The following is a 22129-nucleotide window of genomic DNA, read 5'->3' on the forward strand; positions in this document are numbered from 1 at the left end:
GGTGTCCTCCAAGCAATTCTGCACTAAAACCAAATTTAATCTTCTTTTTAAACCAGTCCCCCCCCCCCAATTCTGCATTACATTACCTCCCTTCAGTGGTCAGCCCGGTTTCAGCCTGCTGTTGCCCTGTGTTATTTGGATACTGTTTTGCCATGGGCTTAAATTGCCCCGACTTGAACGCTGAGAAAATCCGGAGTGGCAGGCGAATGCAGAAAGGACCACAGTTGACTTAAGAGCAGCGGCTGTCTTTCTCTTCCTTGTCTTCTGTCTTGGGGTCGTAGCTGTGCGGGGGAGGGGAGGTCTACTGGACAGCATCTTGCTGAGGGCCCCCAAACCTGGAACAAGGCCTGGGTTTTACACACTTTTCTATAAGAACAAGAGAGAGATCAGTGTTCAGTGTAGTATTTACATGCGCACAGTCTGTAGCACTTACAACATTTAAGGCTACTGTCACAGAAGCAGGGGTTGTGTTGCCTTTCAGTGCCATGGAGATGGCTGACCTTGTTAAAAGAAGACATACTGTATCTGAAAAAAAGATTCACTGTCGCTGGGTTTTAGCATTCTAGGGAGTTAGATTACAGCAAACATTTCCGAGATATCGGAAAGAATATAAACTCACGTATCAGGGAACACCAGCCCATTCTTTTTCAGCATGCACAGTAAAACTTTTCCCGATGCCGATCTACGCTTCCAGGTTCGAAGCCTTATTTATTTACAATAAATATTTGGCTTTTCAGCCAAAAATAGTTTCCTGAACCAGCTTGTAGGAACCAGCAATACAAATGACAATGAATGTTTGATTTAAAAATGTTGCTTGTGGGAGTTAAAACAGTAATGATGGGGGGGGGGAATCCACTGGCCTCGATGAACTGTCCCCCTAATTTTATTGTTAGACCCTCTGACTAAAGCAATTCAGGAGGTACAATGCCATAAATTCCTTCCATAATCTTGGGATGAAAAATAACGTTTCTTGAGGAAAGGGTTTTCAGTTGGTTGCTTTTGGCCCTCCCTCTAGTGGCCTTTATCAATGGAAATTTGGGGGTGGGTGGTGGGTGGGGAGGATTTGTCACAAGACGAGAGCTGCGGCTCAAGTGGATGCCTGCCACAGCTTGTGTCTGATTAGGAACTGCTGTTGGCACATTTACTAGAGGAGCCAGAAGGATGGGTGTATCCAAATGGCTGAAAATATTGAATTGGTGTAGGTGGCCTACCAGAGTCCCTTGGCTGTGCTGAATTATGTGCGAGGCAACACACCCTGGCTGTTTGTGTGTGTCAGCAAAAGGCAGCCTTTCAAGGCGATGCTCTTTGCGCTCCAGAGCGTGATGAAATGCCATTTCCTCTTGGCATCGATTGAGAAAGCAAGGCATAGTGTCTCAAGGGCGGCTCTTTGCTGAGGCCTTACATGTGCGCCTCCTTCCTCGCTTTGGAATCGAGGAGGAGAGAAGTGATGGATGAAGGCACCTGAATGGGTTCAAGCGTAGAAGATATTCCAAGCTGTTGGGTTTTTTTTTAAACGGTTCTTAAAGCGATGATGGAGTTGGCCTGGGAGAAAAATGTGTCTGTGTAGTAAGAGCACAGAGCTGGCAACAGGACCTCTTGAGTTATCATGAGTTATGAATGGCGCATTCAGAGGGTGTCTGCTGTGTGGAGCCAGAATTCCACTGGCATGAGGAGGCCCATGAATCTCCTGTCCCCCTGAGGGCAACAGGAAGTAGCCGGCCTGATTCTGGAGCCAATGTAAACACTGAGGGGAATGGCCCCTTTGAGTGTGCACATTTACCCTTCTCCACAGTGTGAAGATTGTGGGGGCTCTGAGGAGCACTCTGGCCTTTGGTCCAGTCCTGCAGATCTGTACATTTTAGTTGTTTTCCTTATAATTTGGCGTAGTCCTGCCTGGCATAACTAGAGCATTTGCGGGTAAACAGGACTTTGGGTATAGCTCTCTTTGGCTATTAACATTTGGCACTCAGGTAGTGGAGAAACTGTGGATATTTATTAATTCCAAATATTTATAAGCTATTTTGTCAGCTATGTTTGGAAGGTGGCTTTTGTGCAAGATTAAAAGCATGCACACACACACACACTAAATAACAAAATGGAACTGAATCAATAGACTGCATTAAAACCCACATTCCAGTTTTTAAAAAGCTAGTTTTTGCTAACCACAAATAAAGCTAGACTAAAGTGTGAACTCCAATAAGCAACAATAAAATATTGATCAATACAAAGGAGAGGGAAGAGAAACCAACCAAAGGAGAGGGAAGAGAAACAGGCAAACCTACAAGCCTGGGGGAAATGTTTAGTCTAGTACATAAAACCTACAGGCTAGCCTGTTGGTGAACTGATGGAAGAAAAGCTTTCAGGTGCCACTGCAGTAACCCTCAGGTCTTACTTCAGCAGGTGAGAGCATATGCGACAAGCAGATTGTAGCCTCTGTATGGTTTCCTTTCTTTGGAGGACAGAGCACAGCAGATCTGTAGAGTCTTGGTGGAACTCTGTTGGTTGGTGTCATGATCATGGGCGTAGTATGGTGCAGCCTACAGGCTCTGGGGAGGCCTAGTGGCTCCAGGGAAGCCCGTTTTGGAGTAGTTATCAGGGCCTACATTTCCCAGGCTCTCTACAGGAGATTTTGGAGGGAAAACTACACCAGCCGTATTGTGTCTTCACCACAGCAAACTAATGTTAAGCTTGAAACCTTAGCCAGGATTCTAATCTGGAACAATCCCATTGGCTAATATACAACTGTAACCAATCAAATGTAAGAGAACTGCACTGGATGGAACAAAAGGGATTGGTTGTTATCTCTGTAATGTGATTGGACGTTAACTGAGTGAGGGCGTGGTTACACCAGCCCGGGATTGTTTAAAAAGGAGCTGTGGTCCACTGTCTGTGTGTGTTGTGTGATCTTTGGAAGTTCTCATTCTTAATAAAGCTGATTCACTTGTTACTTACAACGTTGTTGAGTTGCATACTTAACAAGCAGGTGAACAGAGGGTGGTGCCTGGGAGGAGGAGATAAAAGGCCTTACCCAGAGTGGGAGGGTGTTCTCTCTCAGGGAGCAGGGCTGGTGGAAGCTGATGCAGACAGAGGGATCCCTCATCCAAAAAGGGGTGAATTAGTGAACAGGTACATAGGGAAGGCGAGAACAGTGTAGACAGATGTGTTAGGATTTATTATTTGACTGATTTACCTGCCTTTACTTTGCTCATTTTTCCTACTTGTTATTGATTTAAAGTTGTTAAATCTCTTAATAAAACTATTTGTTACTCTGCCTGGGTCTGCATGCCTCATTTGGTCATGTACAAGGGGAAATCTGTTGTAAAAGTACTGTGAAAATGGGTAGGGTGGGTGTTCTGGGCCCTCCAAGAAGACCCATAGCAGAGTGGTGGCAGCCAGTAGTGAACCTTCCTAGCCCCTGCTCACGACAGTTGGTCAAGAACATGCTACCAAGATGGTGTGCTAAAAACCGACCTGGATTGAGTTTGGCCCATGTTACGGGCATGTACAAGATCCCTTCAGTTTATGGTAGCCACAGTTGGAACCGTGCACCAGCTGACCAAAGACACTGTGTTGGATGCATGCAGAGAGGATTGGACCAGCGTGCTATGAATAGATCCTCTGCCTATTCAGTGGGTATAGTTGGAGGCTATGGAATGTAGTGACTGGTTTCTGATAGCAAAGCAATAATCACATTTCCAGTTGTGGAAAGCTTTAATCTAGCCCTGCTGGATCAGAGCGATGGTCCACCTAAAACAGCACCTTGTTTACCACAGAAGCTGACCAAATGCGTTAGAAGGCCTACAGCAGGGCACAGAGGCCCAAATCTCCCCCTGCTGCTGCCTTCTAGCATCATGGCATTCAGAGGTTCTATGGAGGTTCCATTTTGTTGCCCTGTCTATGGACCTATGCTCCATGAATCTGTCTAATCTTTCAAAACTATCCAAGCTCTTGGCCACAACTACATCCTTGCAGCAAGTCCCACAAGTTAATTATGCGTTACGTGAAGTACATTTGGAGGGGGGGGGGAGGTTGGTTCTGTTCTGAATCTGTTGTCCATGTCAGTTTCAATAGGTGACAGCCTCATTCTCTACCGTTATGGGAAAGGGAGGGAAAGTTCCTTCTGCATACCCCACATAATTTTATAGATCTCAGTGAGTAGACTTCCTGTAATTGGAGCAAGGTGCAGTGTAGTGATTCCATGTTTTGGTGTGTGTGTGCCTTTATATGTTGAGTTTGACTGCAGTAGTATGAGAAGAGTGATAGAGGGTGACAAGTGTGATTTGATTGGCTGCTGACTGAGAGTGTGGGAGGAGGGGTGTCAGAGGATTCTGTGTGTGTGTGTGTCTATGAGGAGATTCTGTGATATGAGAGAGACAAGAATGGAAGAGTTTTGAAGAGAGTCTGTGTGACTCTGAGTTTTATGACAGAGTTCTGTGTGTGAAGTTTGAAGAGACAGCATGGTCTGTGTGACTATGGAATTTTGAGTCTAATTCTGGGTGAATAAGACCAATAGTTTAGTCTGTGTGACTATAGACAAGAGAGAGAGAGTATACTGAGTGTATAAGCCTGTCAGAGTGGAGTTTGGAGGTTGAGAGACTCTTTGTAACACCAAGCTTTGCCAGTTATATTTACAAGTTCCTTTCGTCAGCAGCTGTTCAAAATAACCAAAAACCTATTTTGTTCTTTATTAAATAAATCAATTTTTATTTAAGCTTATCCCAGCAATCAGTACAGTTCTTCCTCAGGGCCACATAGTCCTCTGAAGTGCCTAGACCCTAGGTCATACTACCAAAAGAGAGAGAATTGGAATTTTTAGTTCCTGGTGGCAGCAGAAAACTACCAAGTTTAGGTACACAAAGCGTGTTTAAAGGTAAAACCGTCTCCCCCAGAAGCAAGCACCTAACATGCAGTATTTCTTGCTTTATGATGTTTTATCTTGGTGTTAGCCATTGCTGAGGGGCAGCACAGACATGCTTGGTATAAGTGGGGTGCTCCCTTGGCATGGGCACCTGTGGTGGGTGAATGCCATGGAGAATTATTATGGTGCAAATAGGTAGTGCAAGACATGCTCATATTTCACGCGTGTTCCCGTAATGAATGCCACATTCCTGTTTCTTGCATACCATCTGGGGAGTCAACATACAGAAAGAATGTATATTTCAGGCTCCATTGTCTGATGTGGAAAACAATAAATTGTGCCGCTAACAGCTGACAAGACAGGCGTTAGAATTTCAGTGAGCTGGTGCGGATGGGGCACCGTGAGGAATTACGGAAGGTAGAGGAACAATTTGAGAATGCCAACCCCCTGTCGCCCTTCAGCCTTCTCTAAGCTCTTGAGGGATTTGAGCAGACTGATTTCCACTTTCCCCACCCCATCCCCGGTAGCTTCAGTCCAGTCTACACGTTCAGCAGTGGAATGAGGTGGCAGAATTCTGAGAGGGCAGAATGGATTGTACCATTTCACAGAGCAGGTGGGGAGAGTCACAGTGTTCCCCCCCCCCATCAAAAACTTCCAGTACATCAGCGCATCAGAGAGGGAGGTTCTCACCTCGCCCCTCATGTTGTGCTAGCTTCCCCACATGCATGGAATTATGAATATGAGGGAGTTCTGAAAAGTGCAATCCCTTCCCTGCAGTCTGAAGTGGCATGTTCTCTTCAACCCCCTTAGCACTCTGATCCCTTTATTGCTCCCCTCACTCTGCCGCATTCATAGGCCAAGCCTGACACTAAGGAAACCAGGTCTGCTACTTCAGCAGCAGGGAAAGAAGTGTTTTAAAAAGGGGTGTTGCACTGGTGGCGTGATGTCACTTCCTGCGAATACTCAGAAGTGATATCATGGCACCGGCACGATGCCAATGCGACGCTCTGGGGTTCGGGCAAACCTCTATGGTAGGGTATTTGCCAGAAGTGACATCGCACCAAACAGTGCAATGTCATTCCCCTCCATCTCTTCCTTCTTCCTCCACCTGTCACTCAGCTGCTCTCAGTATCCTATCCATTTTGAAGATGGTTTAGCCCTCCTCTTACCCTTGCTTGCTTAACCCACACAATCATATTTTTATGTATACCTGGGACTTCCCCAGGTAGGGATAGACCAGTGTTTTTGGCTTTTGTCACAGACACAGGGGCTAGCCAGTTTACTGTTAGATACAGCATTGCCTTTGAGTTAGAAATGCCAATGCTTTCTGCTATCCCTATTCTTCGAGAACTAGCACAGGAAACGATTTCCATCTTATTAAATTGTACTTAGACTCATCCATTTCACTCTTGAACCTTGTTAAACTTGGGCCTCTCTTGAAATAACTGATTAAAGAAACACTTGGTTTCTCATTAATCAGCCATAAGTCCCCATCAAAATGCTGCAGAGAGAGATAATTGGTACCAATCAATCTTTCTGTCTTTTTTTAGACTTGGCAGTGCAGCCAGCATCTATGACCAAGGCTCTCTTCAGCTCATCCATTCATCAGATAATATTCTTCCCAGGGAGATGCCAGGAAATTATCAGCTTAGACCTTCCCCTTCCTTCTCAAGTTTTACTATTGCTCTTGAATTTATAATCTTCTAGGGCTGAAAATGTTCCCAGCACCTACAAAACTCCACTTTCTGCTGCTTTTGCTCACTCCAGAAGTATACAAGATTTTCTTTTATTCTCTGTGACCAACTGCTGCTTGTCTTCTTCTTGCAGGACCATGAAAAACAATATGTGGGGTTTGCTACTCTGCCCAACCAGGTGCACCGGAAATCTGTGAAGAAGGGCTTTGATTTCACTCTCATGGTGGCAGGTGAGGATTTTCAGGCACCTCAGTGGAATCCCTTTCGGGCTTTGCTCCCTGGCCTGCTGTTAAGTAACCACGGTTGCACGATACAAAATGATTCACAAAGTTATTTGGATGAATTATTAAGCACTGTCGTCTATACTACTATGTACATCTTGCTGTAAGTAAGATCCTACTGTGTGATTTTGCATCATTTAATGTGTCATGTTAATACTTAGGTTTTGCTTCAGTTCCGTTTCTAGAGTCCTGGTTGGTTCTGCAGCCCTAATCCTATTGCATTGTTTGTTGAATGCCCCATCCTGATTGTATTGACTCAATCTGTGCAAACTGCCTTGAGTCATCCAAGTGAGAAAGGTGGGCTATAAATTATGTAAATAAATGAAATGAAATTACGTACTGGGAATTATGGGTCTACCTCTCGAGTATGAATCCTGTTGCTGTTGCAAATGAAGTTTCACAGACTGAAAGAAAGGTTCGGCCGGGTATAAATACGCACCTTCGGGACTGCTTTATGCTCAGGAGATAAGAACTTCCAGATGCTCCCTGCCCCAAGAGACATCTGGCTGTCCTCAACTAGGGCCAGGGCTTTTTCTGCCTTGGCCCCTGCCTGGTGGAACTCTTTTCCATATAACATCCATGCCCTGTGGGACTTGTTGCCATTCCGCAGGGAATGTAAGGCAGAGATGTTCTGCCAGGTGTCGGGTTGAGGACAGCGATAGTCCTCCATCTAGTGGTGACACTCCTCTTCCTCTTCGTTTCCCCGCCTTCCTCCTCTACGAGGCAATGACACTCCAGGAATGATCGCCATCAGATTGGCTTAGGCTGCTATAAATGGTGTTTTATGTATTATTTTAATTTTGAAACCTGTTTGTAGGATCTGTAATCTTACCACTGTTGTATACCGCCCTGAGCCCTGTCTTTCAGGGGAGGGTGACCTAAAAGTCAAATGTAATAAATAAATTAACCATACGTAAGGACAAACAAACAAATTTAGGTCTGCTAAATTCAGTGTGGGAGGGGGCCTTTAACAGCGCAACATGGATTGTGTGTGCCAAGTTTCGCCCTTCTACACAGCAAACCTACCCCATATCGAATCTGGCAAATTTAAAAGAACTCCAGAATATGGCTGAGTTATGTGGCCCTTTGGGCCCCTCAAGAAGTGGCTAGAACTTGTAATCTGTGCTGGCAAAGCCATCATCTTCTCAGTGCACCATGGCCACGGATGGCACATGACAGATTATCTTGCACTCCAGGTGTGAAAGATCTGCAATTTGGCCTGTCCTGTGAATTCATCCCAGTAAGGCGCAGACACAAGCAAAAAGGCAACCCAGATTACTGCAACCGACTTACTGTCCTGCAGGAAGGGTCATGTCATTCCTTATTTCCCTCTAGCGGGAGCACCCCAGTGTTCTTTGGCCTAATCTGTGTTTGGAACATCCAAGTGTATTTCCTTTGTAAACGGCAGTGCGTGGGGCTCTCAGTTTGAATCAGGACAATTACTAGTGACAGCACAATGAGTAGTGAAATTTTTCTGGGGTCCATCAATAAAGACTACCAAAAGTGAGGAATGATTTAAAACAGCCTTAGTATGAAGAGCAACCTTAGTGTGAAGAGCAACTAAAGCACCTTGTGCAGGAGTCTCTAAGCCTTGTTCTAGATCTAAGGTCATGTGATCTTAGGGGAAGTCCCCAAATTACCTGCCAATTCCTTCACTCTGTAAAATATAAAGGAATGTTCCTAAATTGTAATTTCTATCACTACAGGCTTTCCCCTGTTTTCCGCCTGATCTGAAATGGCCCCATAAGAGCTGTATTTGCCTTGAGGAAGGAAAATATAGGTTCTCTCTCTCTGTTGCTTGTATCTCTGCTCTCCAGTGGGGCAAATGGTATCTCCGCTCACCAGTGCTTCCAAGCCAAGTCTGCTATGTACAAAGCAAAAATATTGAATGCAGAACTGATCTAGTTCGATCCTTAAAACCTCTCCCTGAAAAAGAGAAATATGGTGTGAGACAATCCATCTGCCAACACCATTTTGCCGCCTTGTGAAAGATGGCAGTTGAGTGGTCCAGTCAGGATTTGTGTTTTCCTGCCATCTGGCTCTCCAGTTCTGGCCAGGACTTGAATCTGCTATGATTTCTGTCTGCCTTGACATGGTCGTTTCAAAGGGCTCTAGGGATCATGGAGCCATCTGGATAATGATCATTTGAAGTCTTTCTTTGTGTATTTTTTGTTTTCTGTTGGCACATGGAACAGTCCCACACAAATCTCTTCCTCCAACCCCAGACTTTGTAGTTTGACATTCCTCAGAAATTTATTGTCAGTTGGGTTTCCTCACAATTTGTAAGCTGCCTAGCAGCTGCCTAGCACATTTAGTTAGTTTCAGATATGCAAGGCATAGCGCTGCATTCCGAAGCTGGAAATTATGCTTTGGATGGGTATATTTCTTTAGTGGCAAGGGAAATGAACTTTGTACATGCATAGAGGAAGTTTTTTCTTCCTGTATTTTAAGACAAGTCCTGACATTCTGGGGCTGAGCCTAGATATGCCCTAGCTTTTCCTCAGGAATGTAAGAACCCTACTGCTACATCAGAGCCAAGACCTTATGGTCCAGTATATATTTGTTTGCAAAGTGGCTGTCCATGAAGTTGACATGCAGGGCATGAAGGCAACAGTCCTCCACAGTTGATGGCCCTCTGGCTGTTGGGGTGAGGCTTGGGAAATTGTCATTCAGACATCACAGTAAACTGTGGCTTGTTTGAGCTGCACTTTGTGCAGAAACTCTGGTTAGTTTACCATTTGTAACTAACAAAACCAAGTTTGTGTGTACATTTGGAGTGGTCTGTTCCTTGCCTTTTTTGGTCTCCCCACAGAGAGGGCTCCTTCCCTGAGCAGTCTGCTCTGTGGCTAGGTAACTGCAAGGAACAGTGCTTACACTTGACAAACTGTGGTTTGTGGATTTAGACATCACAACAAACCATAGATGATGGTTAACGAACCAGATGCAATCCCTAGTTTGGGAAATTCCATTTTTGGTGCCTGCTGTGAAAGCCCGGTGTGCATTATTTGTGTTGACACATTACAACTAACTGTGGTTTGATGAAACTACCATTTATTGTGATTGTCTGAATGTGGGCTTGGAGTGCTCTTGTTCAGAAAGAGGCCTCATCCAGGACACTGTACATGTGAGGTCTCCTCTGCCAACACAATGGTGTTTTGATGACCATCACGAATGGGGACAAAATGAGATAAAACTAGACTGGATGGAGCTGAGATGCTACATCCAACCAAGGACAGGGTATCCTGAATAAAAACATTTCCTGCTTGTGAAAGATAATAGAATGCCTGCACACTGTTCCCAAAAAGTAACAAAACATTGTCTCGGAATTCAGCCTCAGAAACGATGTCCAAGATGTTTTTCTAATTCAGGGCTTGGGTTTGTTCTTTTAGGGGAGTCAGGTCTGGGCAAATCTACACTGGTGAACAGCTTGTTCCTGACAGACCTCTACAAAGACCGGAAGCTTCTCAACGCGGAGGGTATGTTGTATCCAGAGCGAGGAACTAATAGAGCTTTTTATGGGAGGGTACTGAACAGGCTCTCTTTTAAAGCTGGCTTCCCTGTCCACACTGCTGCTAGTCCAGATGGACCAGCAGTGCTTTTATGGGAAAAATAGCTACTGTGATGCCAAAACTGTCATGGCAGCTCTTAACCTTTGTTGCAGGAAGTGCCTCTGTAATGTTGTACTTCCTGTTTTCCCATTACTGTTGCTGAAACACGTTCTTTCCCTCTTGTGCCATCTCTTCATTGAACGCTGTAAGCCTGACCAAAGTAGTTTTTAGTGTTATTACTTAACTAAAAGTATTTGATAGAAATGTCACTGGCTGTTTCAACAAGCGGGTTCAAGACAGACTAGATAAGATGCTCAGAGATGCATTTTTAAATGGAAATAGTAGCAGGGCTGTGATTTCGACTGGGGTTGAGGGGAATGGTGAAGACTTTGGGCCAGTCATCTCTTGCTCATTCTTACCTACATTCCAGGGTTGTTGTGGGGATATTGTAATGTCAATGCAAATTAGTAGCATGTCTGTATACTGAGGGGAAAGGGTGTAAACCTATTCCCCTTTATGCATGCTGTGGCCCTAATTCAAATCAGTACCCTGTACAGTGAGAGCCAGTTTGGTATAGTGGTTAGGAGCATGGACTCTAATCTAGGAAAACCATAATTGATTTCCCACTCCTCCACATGCAGTCGCTGGTGTGACCTTGGGTCAGTCAGAAGTTCTCTCAGAGCTGTTCTCTCAGGACCAGCCCTCGAAAGAGCTCTCTCAGCCTCACCTACCTCACAGGGTGTCTGTTGTGGGGAGGGGAAGGGAAAGCAGTTTGTAAGCTGCTTTGAGATGCCTTTGGGTAGTGAAGGGTAAAGATCCAATATCCCCCCCCCCTTCTTCATAAAGCATGGAAATGACCTGTTCATGGGTCTTCCAGCACTGCTTTTAGAGTGGTCTTTGAAAAAAGTGATTTTGTCCAGCCCTTGTCACAGGACAGGGAGACACTAGAAATGGGGATCGCAGTTCAGAGCCCCACGGAGGCACCTGTGCAAACGCATGGCCCCAGCACCGTATTCTCTGAGATAATGGGGAATGCAGAATAGAGAAAGACTGACTGGTGGGATGCACACACTGTGTGCTTTAAATCAATAGGTATTTATTCTGTTCATTTATGTTGCTACTTCTTAGTACTTTATGATTTATCCTGTGTTGGAAGTCACCTCGAGCCCCTCTTGCACCCACTGGTTGTCCTTTGCAAGTGCTGTCCAAGGCTGTTTTCACCCTAGCTAGGCTCACTTCTGGGACGCAGATGGGGAAAAGAGATTAAATACTGCAAGGGGCAGCATTTGTAAGACAGAAGCAGTGAGTGAGCATTGATTCTTCCCTGCTTCAATAAATAAAAAATATTTCACTCAAAACCTAAAGCTTAGCAAACTTGTCTGATGTGGGGAGAAAATTCCAGAGTCAAGGGGGCCACCACAGAGAAGGCCCTGTTCTCTGGTCATCACCTACCTTGCCTCGCACAAGCAAATCAGCTGAGGGACAGGTTCATTCTGAAGTAAGTGTTCCTTGAGTTTGCAACTGAGGTATTTCAACAGATTTCCTAGCTCCTAGTTCCGCAGGGGAATTGGCTGCTTAGGGAGGTGGTGAGCTCCCCTTCACTGGCTGGTGCTGCATTGAGCGGGGGGGAGGGGTTGGATGGTCTGTATGGCCCCTTTCAACTCTATGATTCTGTGTGTGAAGAGGGAAGAAAAGTGTGTGGGGATGTAGCCATATTTTGGGCTGTGGTAGGGAAGAGCTGCGGTGGCTCAAGTGGTTAAGACGCTGAACTGCAGGCTGTGGAAGGTCGGTAGTTCAGCAGTTTGAGACCCAGGTGCCGCATGACGGAGTGAGCTCCCATCTCTAGTTCCAGCTCCTGCCAACCTAGCAGTTCGAAAGCAAGAAATTGCAAGTAGATAAATAGGGACCACTTCGGTGGGAAGGTAACAGCATTCCGTGCGCCTCGGTGTTTAGTCATGCCGGCCACATGACCACGGAAACGTCTTCGGACAGCGCTGGCTCTTCTGCTTTGAAATGGAGATGAGCACCGCAACCCTAGAGTCGGACGCGACTGGCTTTCGAGCAAGGGAAACCTTTACCTTTACTTTTTAGGGAAGGAAGACATCCTGACACTAATGTGCATTATCTTCTTTCTTTTTCTTAATGTTTGTATATCAAGAAAGAATCAGTCAGACGGTAGAGATTGTGAAACACACGGTGGACATTGAGGAAAAGGGGGTGAAGCTGAAGCTAACGATAGTTGACACTCCGGGTTTTGGAGATGCTGTTAACAACACTGAATGGTGAGTGCCCACCCCAATGATTCTGTTGTTGCCGGATGGTAAGAAAAGGGGAGACAGAGGCTGGAAGGAAAAGGAGAGGAACATTCTGAGCCCAGTCCCATCCAGTTTCCCTTTTGATAGTCCTCCTCTTTTTATTATTCAACTCCTCTGCCATCTGCAATATAAATTTAATCTGAAAGCTGTTGAACTATCTCGTCCCCTCCTCCTGTCCCAAAATGGGGAAGTTGTAGTTCTGTCAGTATGTAAGGAAGGAGACTGTGGCTCATTGACAGAGCCTGCAGAAGGTCCCACGTTCAGTCCCTGCCATCTCCAGTTAAGACTCCGATAATTGATGATGAGGAGCTGCGGTGGCTCAAGTGGTTAAGATGCTGAACTGCAGGCTGTGGAAGGTCGGTAGTTCAGGAGTTCGAGACCCGGGTGCCGCATGACGGAGTGAGCTCCCGTCTCTAGTTTCAGCTCCTGCCAACCTAGCAGTTTGAAAGCAAGAAATGGCAAGTAGATAAATAGGTACCACTTCGGTGGGAAGGTAACAGCGTTCTGTGCGCCTTGGTGTTTAGTCATGCCAGCCACATGACCACGGAAACGTCTTCAGACAGTGCTGGCTCTTTGGCTTTGAAACGGAGATGAGCACCGCAACCCTAGAGTAAGATTTGACTGGCTTTTGAGCAAGGGAACCTTTACCTTTACCTAATTGATGATGTCCCTGACCTGGATAGCCTAGGCTAGCCTTGGAAGCTAAGCAGGGTATTTGGACGAGAGACCACCAAGGTAGCTGCGTGGGGCTGCTACGCAGAGGGCTGCTATACGTCGGCTGTGTTTTGATGGCCCTTTGTCCTGACCTGGGGGCCCCAGGCTAGCCTGATCTTGTCAGATGTCAAAAGCTAAGCAGGGTTGAGCCTGGTTCGTATTTGGATGGGAGACCGGCCAGTAATGCCAGGATTGCAATGCAGAGGCAGGCAAGGGCAAACCCACCTCGACACATCTCTTGCCCTGAAAACCCTATGGGGGTTGCCAAAAGTCAGTTGTGACTTGCTAGCCAAAAATAAATAAATAGACGATATGAAAGATATCGCCTGAGAATCTGAAGAGCTGTTTGCAGTCTGAGTAGACATTAACTGTCCTAGGTAGATGGACCCCAGATAAGGCATCTTCATGTGAACCCTTTGTCAGAAACACTGACTCTGAACACTGCATCTAGCTAGCATGGCTAACAGTCAGGGATAGCCCTCTGCTCTCTGGATCCTGTCTAATAATTTTTAAAAACCATCTACCTTAAAAAAAAATCCACATTTTCTGTGTGTATGTTTTACCCCAGTTGGAAGCCTCTCACAGATTACATCGACCAGCAGTTTGAACAGTACTTCCGTGACGAGAGCGGCCTCAATCGGAAGAACATCCAGGACAACCGAGTCCACTGCTGCCTGTACTTTATCTCTCCGTTTGGCCACGGGTGAGGCATTCCATGCTTTGTACACAATTGGGCTGAATCAGGACATGTGCCGTCAGTGGCAAGTTTTCTCTCTTTGAACTAAGCACGCTCTCGTGCAACCAGAAGTGGGCTGTGGCTCAGTGAAAGAGCCTCTGCTTTGCATGCCGAGGGTCCCAGGTTCAGTCCCCGGCATCTCCAGTTAAAAAGGACCAGGCAGCAGGTGAGTCCAGTGTTCCCTCTAAGCTGAGTTAGTGTGAGCTAGCTCACAGATTTTTAGCCTCCTGCTCACACGTTTTCATCCTAGCTCAAGAAGGAGGGCTCCAGAGCAAACTAATTTCTGCAGCAGCCAAATCGCTCGCTCACAACTTTAATGCCAGTAGCTCACAAAGTAGAACTTTTGCTCACAAGATTCCACAGCTTAGAGGGAAGATTGCAGGTGACATGAAAGATCTTCTGCCTGAGACCCTGGAGAGCCACTGCCAGTTTGAGTAGACAAGATTAACCCTGATGGACTGATAGTCTAATTCAGTATAAGGCAGCTTCATGTATGAATGCAAGGGGGAAAGCTGAGCATCTTTTCCACCGGCCGGGCTTGTGATAGGCGAGGGCAGTGCAGTGATTGGACCGAGACCTGGGAGCCTGGGGTTTCTAACCTCCATTCTACACCGTAGGTTACTGGGTGACCTTGGGCAAGTTGCTCTCTCCATCTCACCTACCTTCTGGAACGGTGTGGGGATGAAGTGCGGGGGCGGGGCCCAGCCATGTATGCCATCCTCAGCTCACTGGAGGGAGGGTGGGATAAAAACAGATTGATTTCCATGCCAGTGCTGGGGGTTGGCATGGTGAGGCGTCTTCTGGGGCCTGCATCCTACAGTGGGTCCGCTGCCGACCAAAGATGTTCGGTCCGTCTTTTTCCTCCAGTAATGGAAGATGACTCCTGCAGGGACCTCTGGGGTAATTTGCCATTCCATGAAGGGAGAGGCATCCGGAGGGCGTAGAGCTGGACATCCGTGCTCCTTTTTGCTGATGGGACTTAGGGGAGTGTGCAGGAGTCATGCCATGCTCCTTCTTCCAGGAGAGTTTGTGTTCACATGCGTGCCTGAGGGGATGGCATGCATAATGGGGATGGGCAATGAAGGGCGCCTTGCCTGGGGTGCCCCCCCCCGAACCTGGATCTGGCTATACCCATGGGTGTAAATGTGGAAGCTCCCTTTGTCTGGAAAGCTGAGAGTGCTTTCCCTTTACGGTCCGCTTCCCCTCCTGTCCGGCCAGCGCCTCTTACCTCCCTTCTCTTTGTTGCAGGCTGAGGCCAGTGGATGTGGAGTTCATGAAGGCTCTCCACGAGAAAGTCAATATCGTACCCCTCATTGCCAAAGCCGACTGCCTCGTCCCTTCAGAGATCAAGAAGCTAAAAGAGCGGGTGAGCGGTGCTGCTTTTCAGCTTGGGAGTCCTGGTGGGAGGGGATGTTGGGTGTGGGGCTTTTAGGCTCCCCAGTTCTGGGATCTGACACGGAGGCCTTAACAAGTGCAGTGCAATATTCACAGAGCCATGCTACACATTGCGGCTGCTGTGGGTTCGACCTGTGGCTGCTGTCATTTTGTAGAAGCATTTGACCACTTAACATAAGCTTAGAAAGACAGGATCTCACAAAGTATATTGTTTATTAACAGTTTTTCTATTTTTACATTACTAACTGCAGTTTAACGGTAATGATCTCCTATTCTTGGGTTTTTAGTTTAGTGTGGGTTACTTTTCTTTCTCCTTAGTTGTAGTTCCCCTTCCCTTCTTTTCTTTGTAGTTTATGTAGTATTCTAAAAAATAAAAAAATCCCCTCCGAGGGTCTTAAAAAAAAAAGAATTTGACCATTTAAAAAAATGCTGATGCTGCCTATGGGCTGGGGGGGGGGGGCACCAGGTGATCTTGTTCACCCCTGTGCCTTTGCAAGTGCTGAAACAATCATGAGAGGGGGGCTGTTTCAGCACCTGAAAAGGTGCAGGGGGAGGAACAAGATCATCCCCCCCCCACCCTGATCAGGATTGGGCCATCTCAGCATTTTGTAGTAGTAGTACAGTTTGACCCAGGGTGAACCCCAGATTGAGAGAGACCCTCACTGGGCTCCTTGCCCACAGAAAGGCCACTGAGATTTGTGTGGGGGGGGCAGGGATCCTGTATTGTCCTGTCCAGCACGAGCTGTGCTAAGCCAACGCAAGGAGAGGGGAAGCCCATGTCTTCTCTCACTGTCCTGTCCAGCGCAAGCTGTGCTAAGCCAACGCTATCTAGGTGTTAGTCAACGATGACTACTGAGGAGAGCTTAAATCATCTTTATTTAACTTCACACGCATTCAGAAGATCGTTTACTCACAATCGACCAGATGGCTGGGTGGAAAGTTACATCTTGTGATCTAGGTCAGTTCTATAGCCGCGGTGAGAGAAGCAGTGTTCCCTCTAAGCTGAGTTAGTGTGAGCTAGCTCACAGTTTTTTAGCCTCCGGCTCACACATTTTTGTCTTCGCCCGGGAAGGAGGGCTCCAGAGCAAACTATTTTATGCAGCAGCCAAATGGCTCACTCACAATTTTAATGCCAGCAACTCACAAGGTAGAATTTTGGGAACATTGGAGAGAAGAGATGGGCTTCCCCTCTCCTTGCAGTAAGGGTTGATGGACAAAGAAACGGAAAAGAACAATAAAACTATCTTTGCGCCTCTGAGCTCAGGAAATTACTCTTAATGAGCCAGTCAGAGGGAAGCTTCTGGGACCCCTAACTGTGGACTCCAATTCCCAGGGTGCAACTACTCTTAAAGGTACATTAAAGCTGGCTGGGGCAGCACATGTATCTTTGCACCAGGAAGGGTCCCCCGGCCACTGATGGGAACTGGACACTTACCAGTGTGGTGGTGATTTAATTTATTGAATATATTCATATCCTGCCTCTCAGTATAAATATTCTAATGTTCTCACAGGACAGCTTCCTGTCTCAAGAAAGGCGACAAAACTTTAAAAGCCAATGAAATGGTATATAATAAAACAACCCAAATGGGATTAAATCAGCTGCGATGGACAGGTTAAGTTCCGCCTCTCCTTAAGAACAACCAATGGGAGTGGATGGAATATTAGGGCAAGAAGGTTAGAAACAGAGGTTAAGATGGAAGCCGGGCAGTTGGGGAATTGAGAGGGTCTGGCTGAGTGAAGCTGTGGCAAAGAGCTGCTTGAAGCGGAATAAAAGAGAAAGGAGTGGTTTAGTAGAGGCATTTGCTGTTCTGAGGTAAATGTTTCAGGTAAAATGTAAGAAGGTGCAGTAATAAGAATCCCAAGCAGTTTAAAAAAGGGGGGGGGGAGTTGGCAAGAAGGATTTGCCCTCCTGAGGCAAAACACAAGTTAAGATCAAAACAGAAGGGACCCCTTCTTTCGTTTTTGTATTTCGGTTTTGTGGCCTCAACTGGATTTTGTGGTACAATGTGCTGCTTCCGTTCTTATTGTATTGTCTTCCTATCTGTCTATATGCAGATTCGGGAAGAGATTGACAAGTTTGGAATCAAAGTTTACCAGTTTCCAGAGTGCGATTCAGATGAAGATGATGAATTCAAGCAACAAGACAGGGAGCTGAAGGTGGGAGTGAAGATTTTCCATAACGATTTAGCCATTACGTTCCCAGAAGCAGAAGGGAAATGGTAACTAGTTAGTGGGAACATGGTGGGATTGCGGGTTGGCGGTAAATCTGTGTGTAAGGTATTACTTTAATAACTGAAAGAGCATGCCTTGCTTACTTTCCATTGTTTCCTGTTGCATGTATGGAGAATTAACGTGTTAAAATAGAGCCACTGTTTCATAGCAGTGCTTGGCAATGGCAGCCTTGGCTAATGAAATCAGGGGCAGCTGCAGGTTTTAGAGCAAGAGTGTTAAACATAAGGCCCAGGGGCCGGAACCGGCCCATCCAGGGCTCTAATGCGGCCCGCGAGCAACTAGTGCAAGGGAGGGAACAGGAGACTATTGGGGGGGAGAGTGGGCGGAGCCACTCCAATAGTGGCTTCAGCATGGCGGAACAACCTCGTCTGCAGCAGTCAAGCAGTGTGGAGCATCTGCCCAGTGCTGCACTGCTGGCTCCCCAGTCCGCCCATGTGGGTTTTCCTTTGCACCTCCCCTCCCAGGCCTTGCAGTGAGAATGCACCAACTCGGAGCTTACCAGCTTCTGTCCTTTATGCGGTTTATATCTCCGGTACCTGGCATTGTATTTTATGCCACACATGGCCTGGCCTGACAAAGTGACATTTATGTCAGATCCGCCCCTTGTAACAAATGAATTTGACGCATCTCTTGGACCAGATGCCCTCTAGTGGCCACTCTACTGAGGACACTACCTTCACTGTGCATGTACATAGTATATGCCCACCCCTGTTGGAGGAGGAAGCAGAGGATGACTTTCACACTCTTTTCAGCCCTGTTGACAATTCTAAGGCTAAAAGGAGCATCAGAGAGTTGGGCCCTGCTTCTTACAGATGTCTGCCCCAGCATGAAATGAGATACTGCCCCAGACACATTGCGGGGACCTGTGGGGCTTCCTGTCATTCCTGTTGGCAGTAGATGGGCCAAGCTTTTCTGTCTGGGGGTGGGCCCTCAGCTAAGTGGTGCCCTCTCATGCAGAACCTTGGTGCCCACCCTAAATGACACCTTTGTGCCAAATGTATGGGTGCTGGTGGAGGCTGCCCAACCGTGAAGACGTGAAGTTATCTTATACTGAACTGGGTTGTGTGCTCTACTCTGAGCTATACTCCCCCCCAATGCTCTGAGATACTCTTCTAATCATTACTTCACATTGTAATTACAGCTAGGAGCTGTGATTGGCCAGAGCTTCAATATAGCAATCCCAGCAGGGATAAACTTGGGGGGGGGAAGGGGCTGCTCAAATTGAATTCTGAAGTTAGCTTTGCTGGATCTGTTTCCTGAGAGGTGCTCAGGACAGAGAGAAATGCCCTACACTGTTTTCTTAATTCTGCCTTTCGCCCATCCGTGCCTGTTCCGTCTGACGCTGAGTCAACAGCGCCTTCTGGACAGATTCAACGCACGGCCAAAGTAGAAACAGTGCCATAGACTGGAATTCTGTCTGTTTGCTTATGTGATCACCCAGACTGTTGGGTTCTTCTGTCCATCCCTGACCTTGACTGTAAAATCTTCCAACACGGGCCTGAATTCCAGTTTCTCTCGTTCTAGGAGAGTGCCCCCTTTGCAGTCATTGGCAGTAATACAGTGGTGGAAGCCAAAGGCCAGAGAGTACGGGGGAGGCTGTACCCCTGGGGCATCGTAGAAGGTACGTTTTGAAAACCAGCTAGACTCACAGAGGAGCATACCATTGACAGCTATTAGCCTTGACGGAGAAGTAGCATCTCCTGGTTCAGAGGTCATATGCCACTGAGCATACATAGAAGTGGGCCATCTCCATGCTTTGCATGCTGGCATCCGAAGGCATCCAGCTGGCCGTTGCTGGGCAAGATAGACCTTTGGTGCAGTTCTTAAAGGTAATGGCAAGATAATGAGCGATGCACCAAACACGATGCGAAGTACCACAGGCAATTGGTGCAGTGGGGGAATTTCATGTATGCTTTATCATGCTCATTTCATATACGCATTATCGGGGCATTTGTAAAATGTCGTTGTTTGAACAGTTCCCAGAACAGTGGAGTTTGAGCCAAATTCTGTGATCACTTAGACTCCTGGGTTGTTTCTATCCATCCCTGATCCTGGCTCAAACTCTGTCGCTGTGGTGATCTGTTCAGACTATGATACTTGACAGATCTTCCCAATGAACTGTATGCAAAATGCATATTGGTCGCAGAGTCGAATTAAACTTAATTCTCCCACTGCGCCGATTGTCTTTTGCTTTTGGCGCAGTTCAGCAAGCCCCTTTGTACATTTTGATTTATAATTTATACTGTGCTGTCAGTGTTTGTGGAGCTTTACGGAATGCAAGCCCCTGATAGCAAAGAAGATGGGAAGGGATGAACTGGATGTGTGTGTGTGATGCACGTTCCGTGTCAGTTTCACGTACTTAGGGTTAGTTTCAGAGGGACGGATGACTAGGAGGCCCTGTCGAAGGCTTCAGGGAAAATTGGGGTTTGGAAGGGGGATTGAAGCATTCCGGCTGGCAGGACCAGGCATAAAGAGCAGCAAGGGAGAAAGCGGGACAGTCTTCTGAGGGAGCAGGAGACCTCTGTATGGCTGGAAGAATGAAGGATGCAGCCAGAGCGGGACGGGGATACGGAAGTGGAGAGGGAAGGTGGCGGTGGAGCCATGGAGGCCTCTGATGGTCAGGAGGACATTTGTTCTGGGTCTGGGACAAGGCGGGAAGCCAGCAGAAGGATTTCACATAGTCAGTATGACAAAAGACATTCATATCGTGGCGTCAGATGCTGGCTGCCCTGACCCGGAGAGCTCAGGCGAGCTGGTCTTGTTGGAAGCTAAGCAGAGTCAGTCCTGGGTGGTACTTGGATGGGAGACCAACAAAGAGAAAAGGGTTGCTATGCACCGCTGAACTGCAGACTGGAAGGTCTGTAGCTCAGCAGTTCGAGACCCGAGTGCCGCATGACGGAGTGAGCTCCCGTCTCTGGCCCCAGCTCCTGCCAACCTAGCAGTTTGAAAGCAAGAAATTGCAAGTAGATAAATAGGTACTGCTTCAGTGGGAAGGTAACAGTGTTCCGTGCGCCTCGGCGTCTAGTCATGCCGGCCACATGACCACGGAAATGTCTTTGGACAGCGCTGGCTCTTCGGCTTGGAAACGGAGATGAGCACCGGATCCTTAGAGTCGGATTCGACTGGGTTTCGAGCAAGGGAAACCTTTACCTTTACTATGCAGAGGAAGGTGATGGCCAACCACCTCTGAACGCCTCTTGCCTTGAAAACCCTACGGGGTCACCATAAGCCGGCTGCAACTTCACAGCAAGAAAACAATAAAGAAAAGAAAAATATGCTGGTTAGAAGGGACTGAGGTGTGACAATGGAAGACCAGAAAGGAGGAGGTTGCAATAGTCAAGGCATGCAAGTTGGTTTTGAATGAGGCAGATATTCAAGAATACCATTTTGGCCAAGTCAACATTTTCAATTGTGTTTTGATGTTTTTGTGGGTACATGAAAGGTGGCTGTGTGGCGGCGACATTGTGGTGTACTAGACTTTTGGGGACACCAGGGTTCCAATCCCTGCTCTGGCCATGAAGTTTACTTCCCTGTGTTGTCTGTCTGCTGTTTTGCACAGTGGAAAACCAAGCACACTGTGACTTTGTAAAGCTGCGGAACATGCTGATCCGGACGCACATGCACGATTTGAAGGACGTAACTTGTGACGTTCACTATGAGAACTACAGAGCACAGTGCATACAGCAGATGACCAGGTGAGTCCCAATACTTAGGCCTCTCACCTAAGGGACATGCATACACGAACCAGTATGTAAACATTATGCTGGAAGTTCCTTCTGAAAAGTACGATGAGCAGCTTTCTGGTTCAGTCTTACCAAACCCTTTAGCAGAGATCTGGTCCAGGCTTAATGGGATCTAGCTGTGTCAGTAACATAAAAGGGAAACAACATATGGAGGGTGTTCTTCCTGATGCGCATTTTATGAATGACTTGTCTTGCTGTTGAATAGTTTGTGTTTTTAATTCACGTTCCCAGGAAAAGTAATGCTTATCATAACATAAACCAGAATAGAAAACAGTATAAGATAGAGCATAACAGGAGGAATGAAGGAGCTTTCAGCATGCTGTTCATGTCTCTGGGGGCTGGTTCACGCATGCATGTTTGTCCCTTGGCTGCAGAAAACATGCGCTGATTTGTATGTGTAGATGAGCCATTGCAGAACTGACACCTGGATAGAACTTTAGTATCTTCTGTTATACCCTCAAATGTACCGTTTTTCAGTTCATCAGTCAGTAATTCAAGTGCTGAGTGCATGTGATCAGGAAATCTTAACAACATACATGCATACGTAAAGCAGCCTTTAATTACTCAGCCTTTGACTACTCTCAGTTAACAGCATGAACTGCATCCGCTGTCC

The 22129-nt window shown here is 46.8% G+C and overlaps 1 protein-coding gene across 2 annotated transcripts in view; it reads left to right on the top strand.

The window, feature by feature from the left end:
- Positions 1-22129, top strand: part of SEPT5 (septin 5) — a 99984-nt gene that overhangs the window by 72197 nt on the left and 5658 nt on the right. For both annotated transcript variants that reach the window (XM_015416902.1, XM_015416901.1), the window contains 8 exons: positions 6686-6782; positions 10223-10309; positions 12540-12663; positions 13979-14113; positions 15395-15512; positions 17597-17698; positions 19298-19394; positions 21333-21468. In XM_015416902.1, coding sequence (XP_015272388.1) covers positions 6686-6782; positions 10223-10309; positions 12540-12663; positions 13979-14113; positions 15395-15512; positions 17597-17698; positions 19298-19394; positions 21333-21468 — 896 coding nt within the window. The remainder of the gene's footprint in view (positions 1-6685; positions 6783-10222; positions 10310-12539; positions 12664-13978; positions 14114-15394; positions 15513-17596; positions 17699-19297; positions 19395-21332; positions 21469-22129) is intronic.

The sequence above is a fragment of the Gekko japonicus genome, unplaced genomic scaffold, assembly GCF_001447785.1.
Source record: "Gekko japonicus isolate JY-2015 unplaced genomic scaffold, Gekko_japonicus_V1.1 scaffold316, whole genome shotgun sequence".
NCBI classification, from domain to species: Eukaryota; Metazoa; Chordata; class Lepidosauria; order Squamata; family Gekkonidae; genus Gekko; species Gekko japonicus.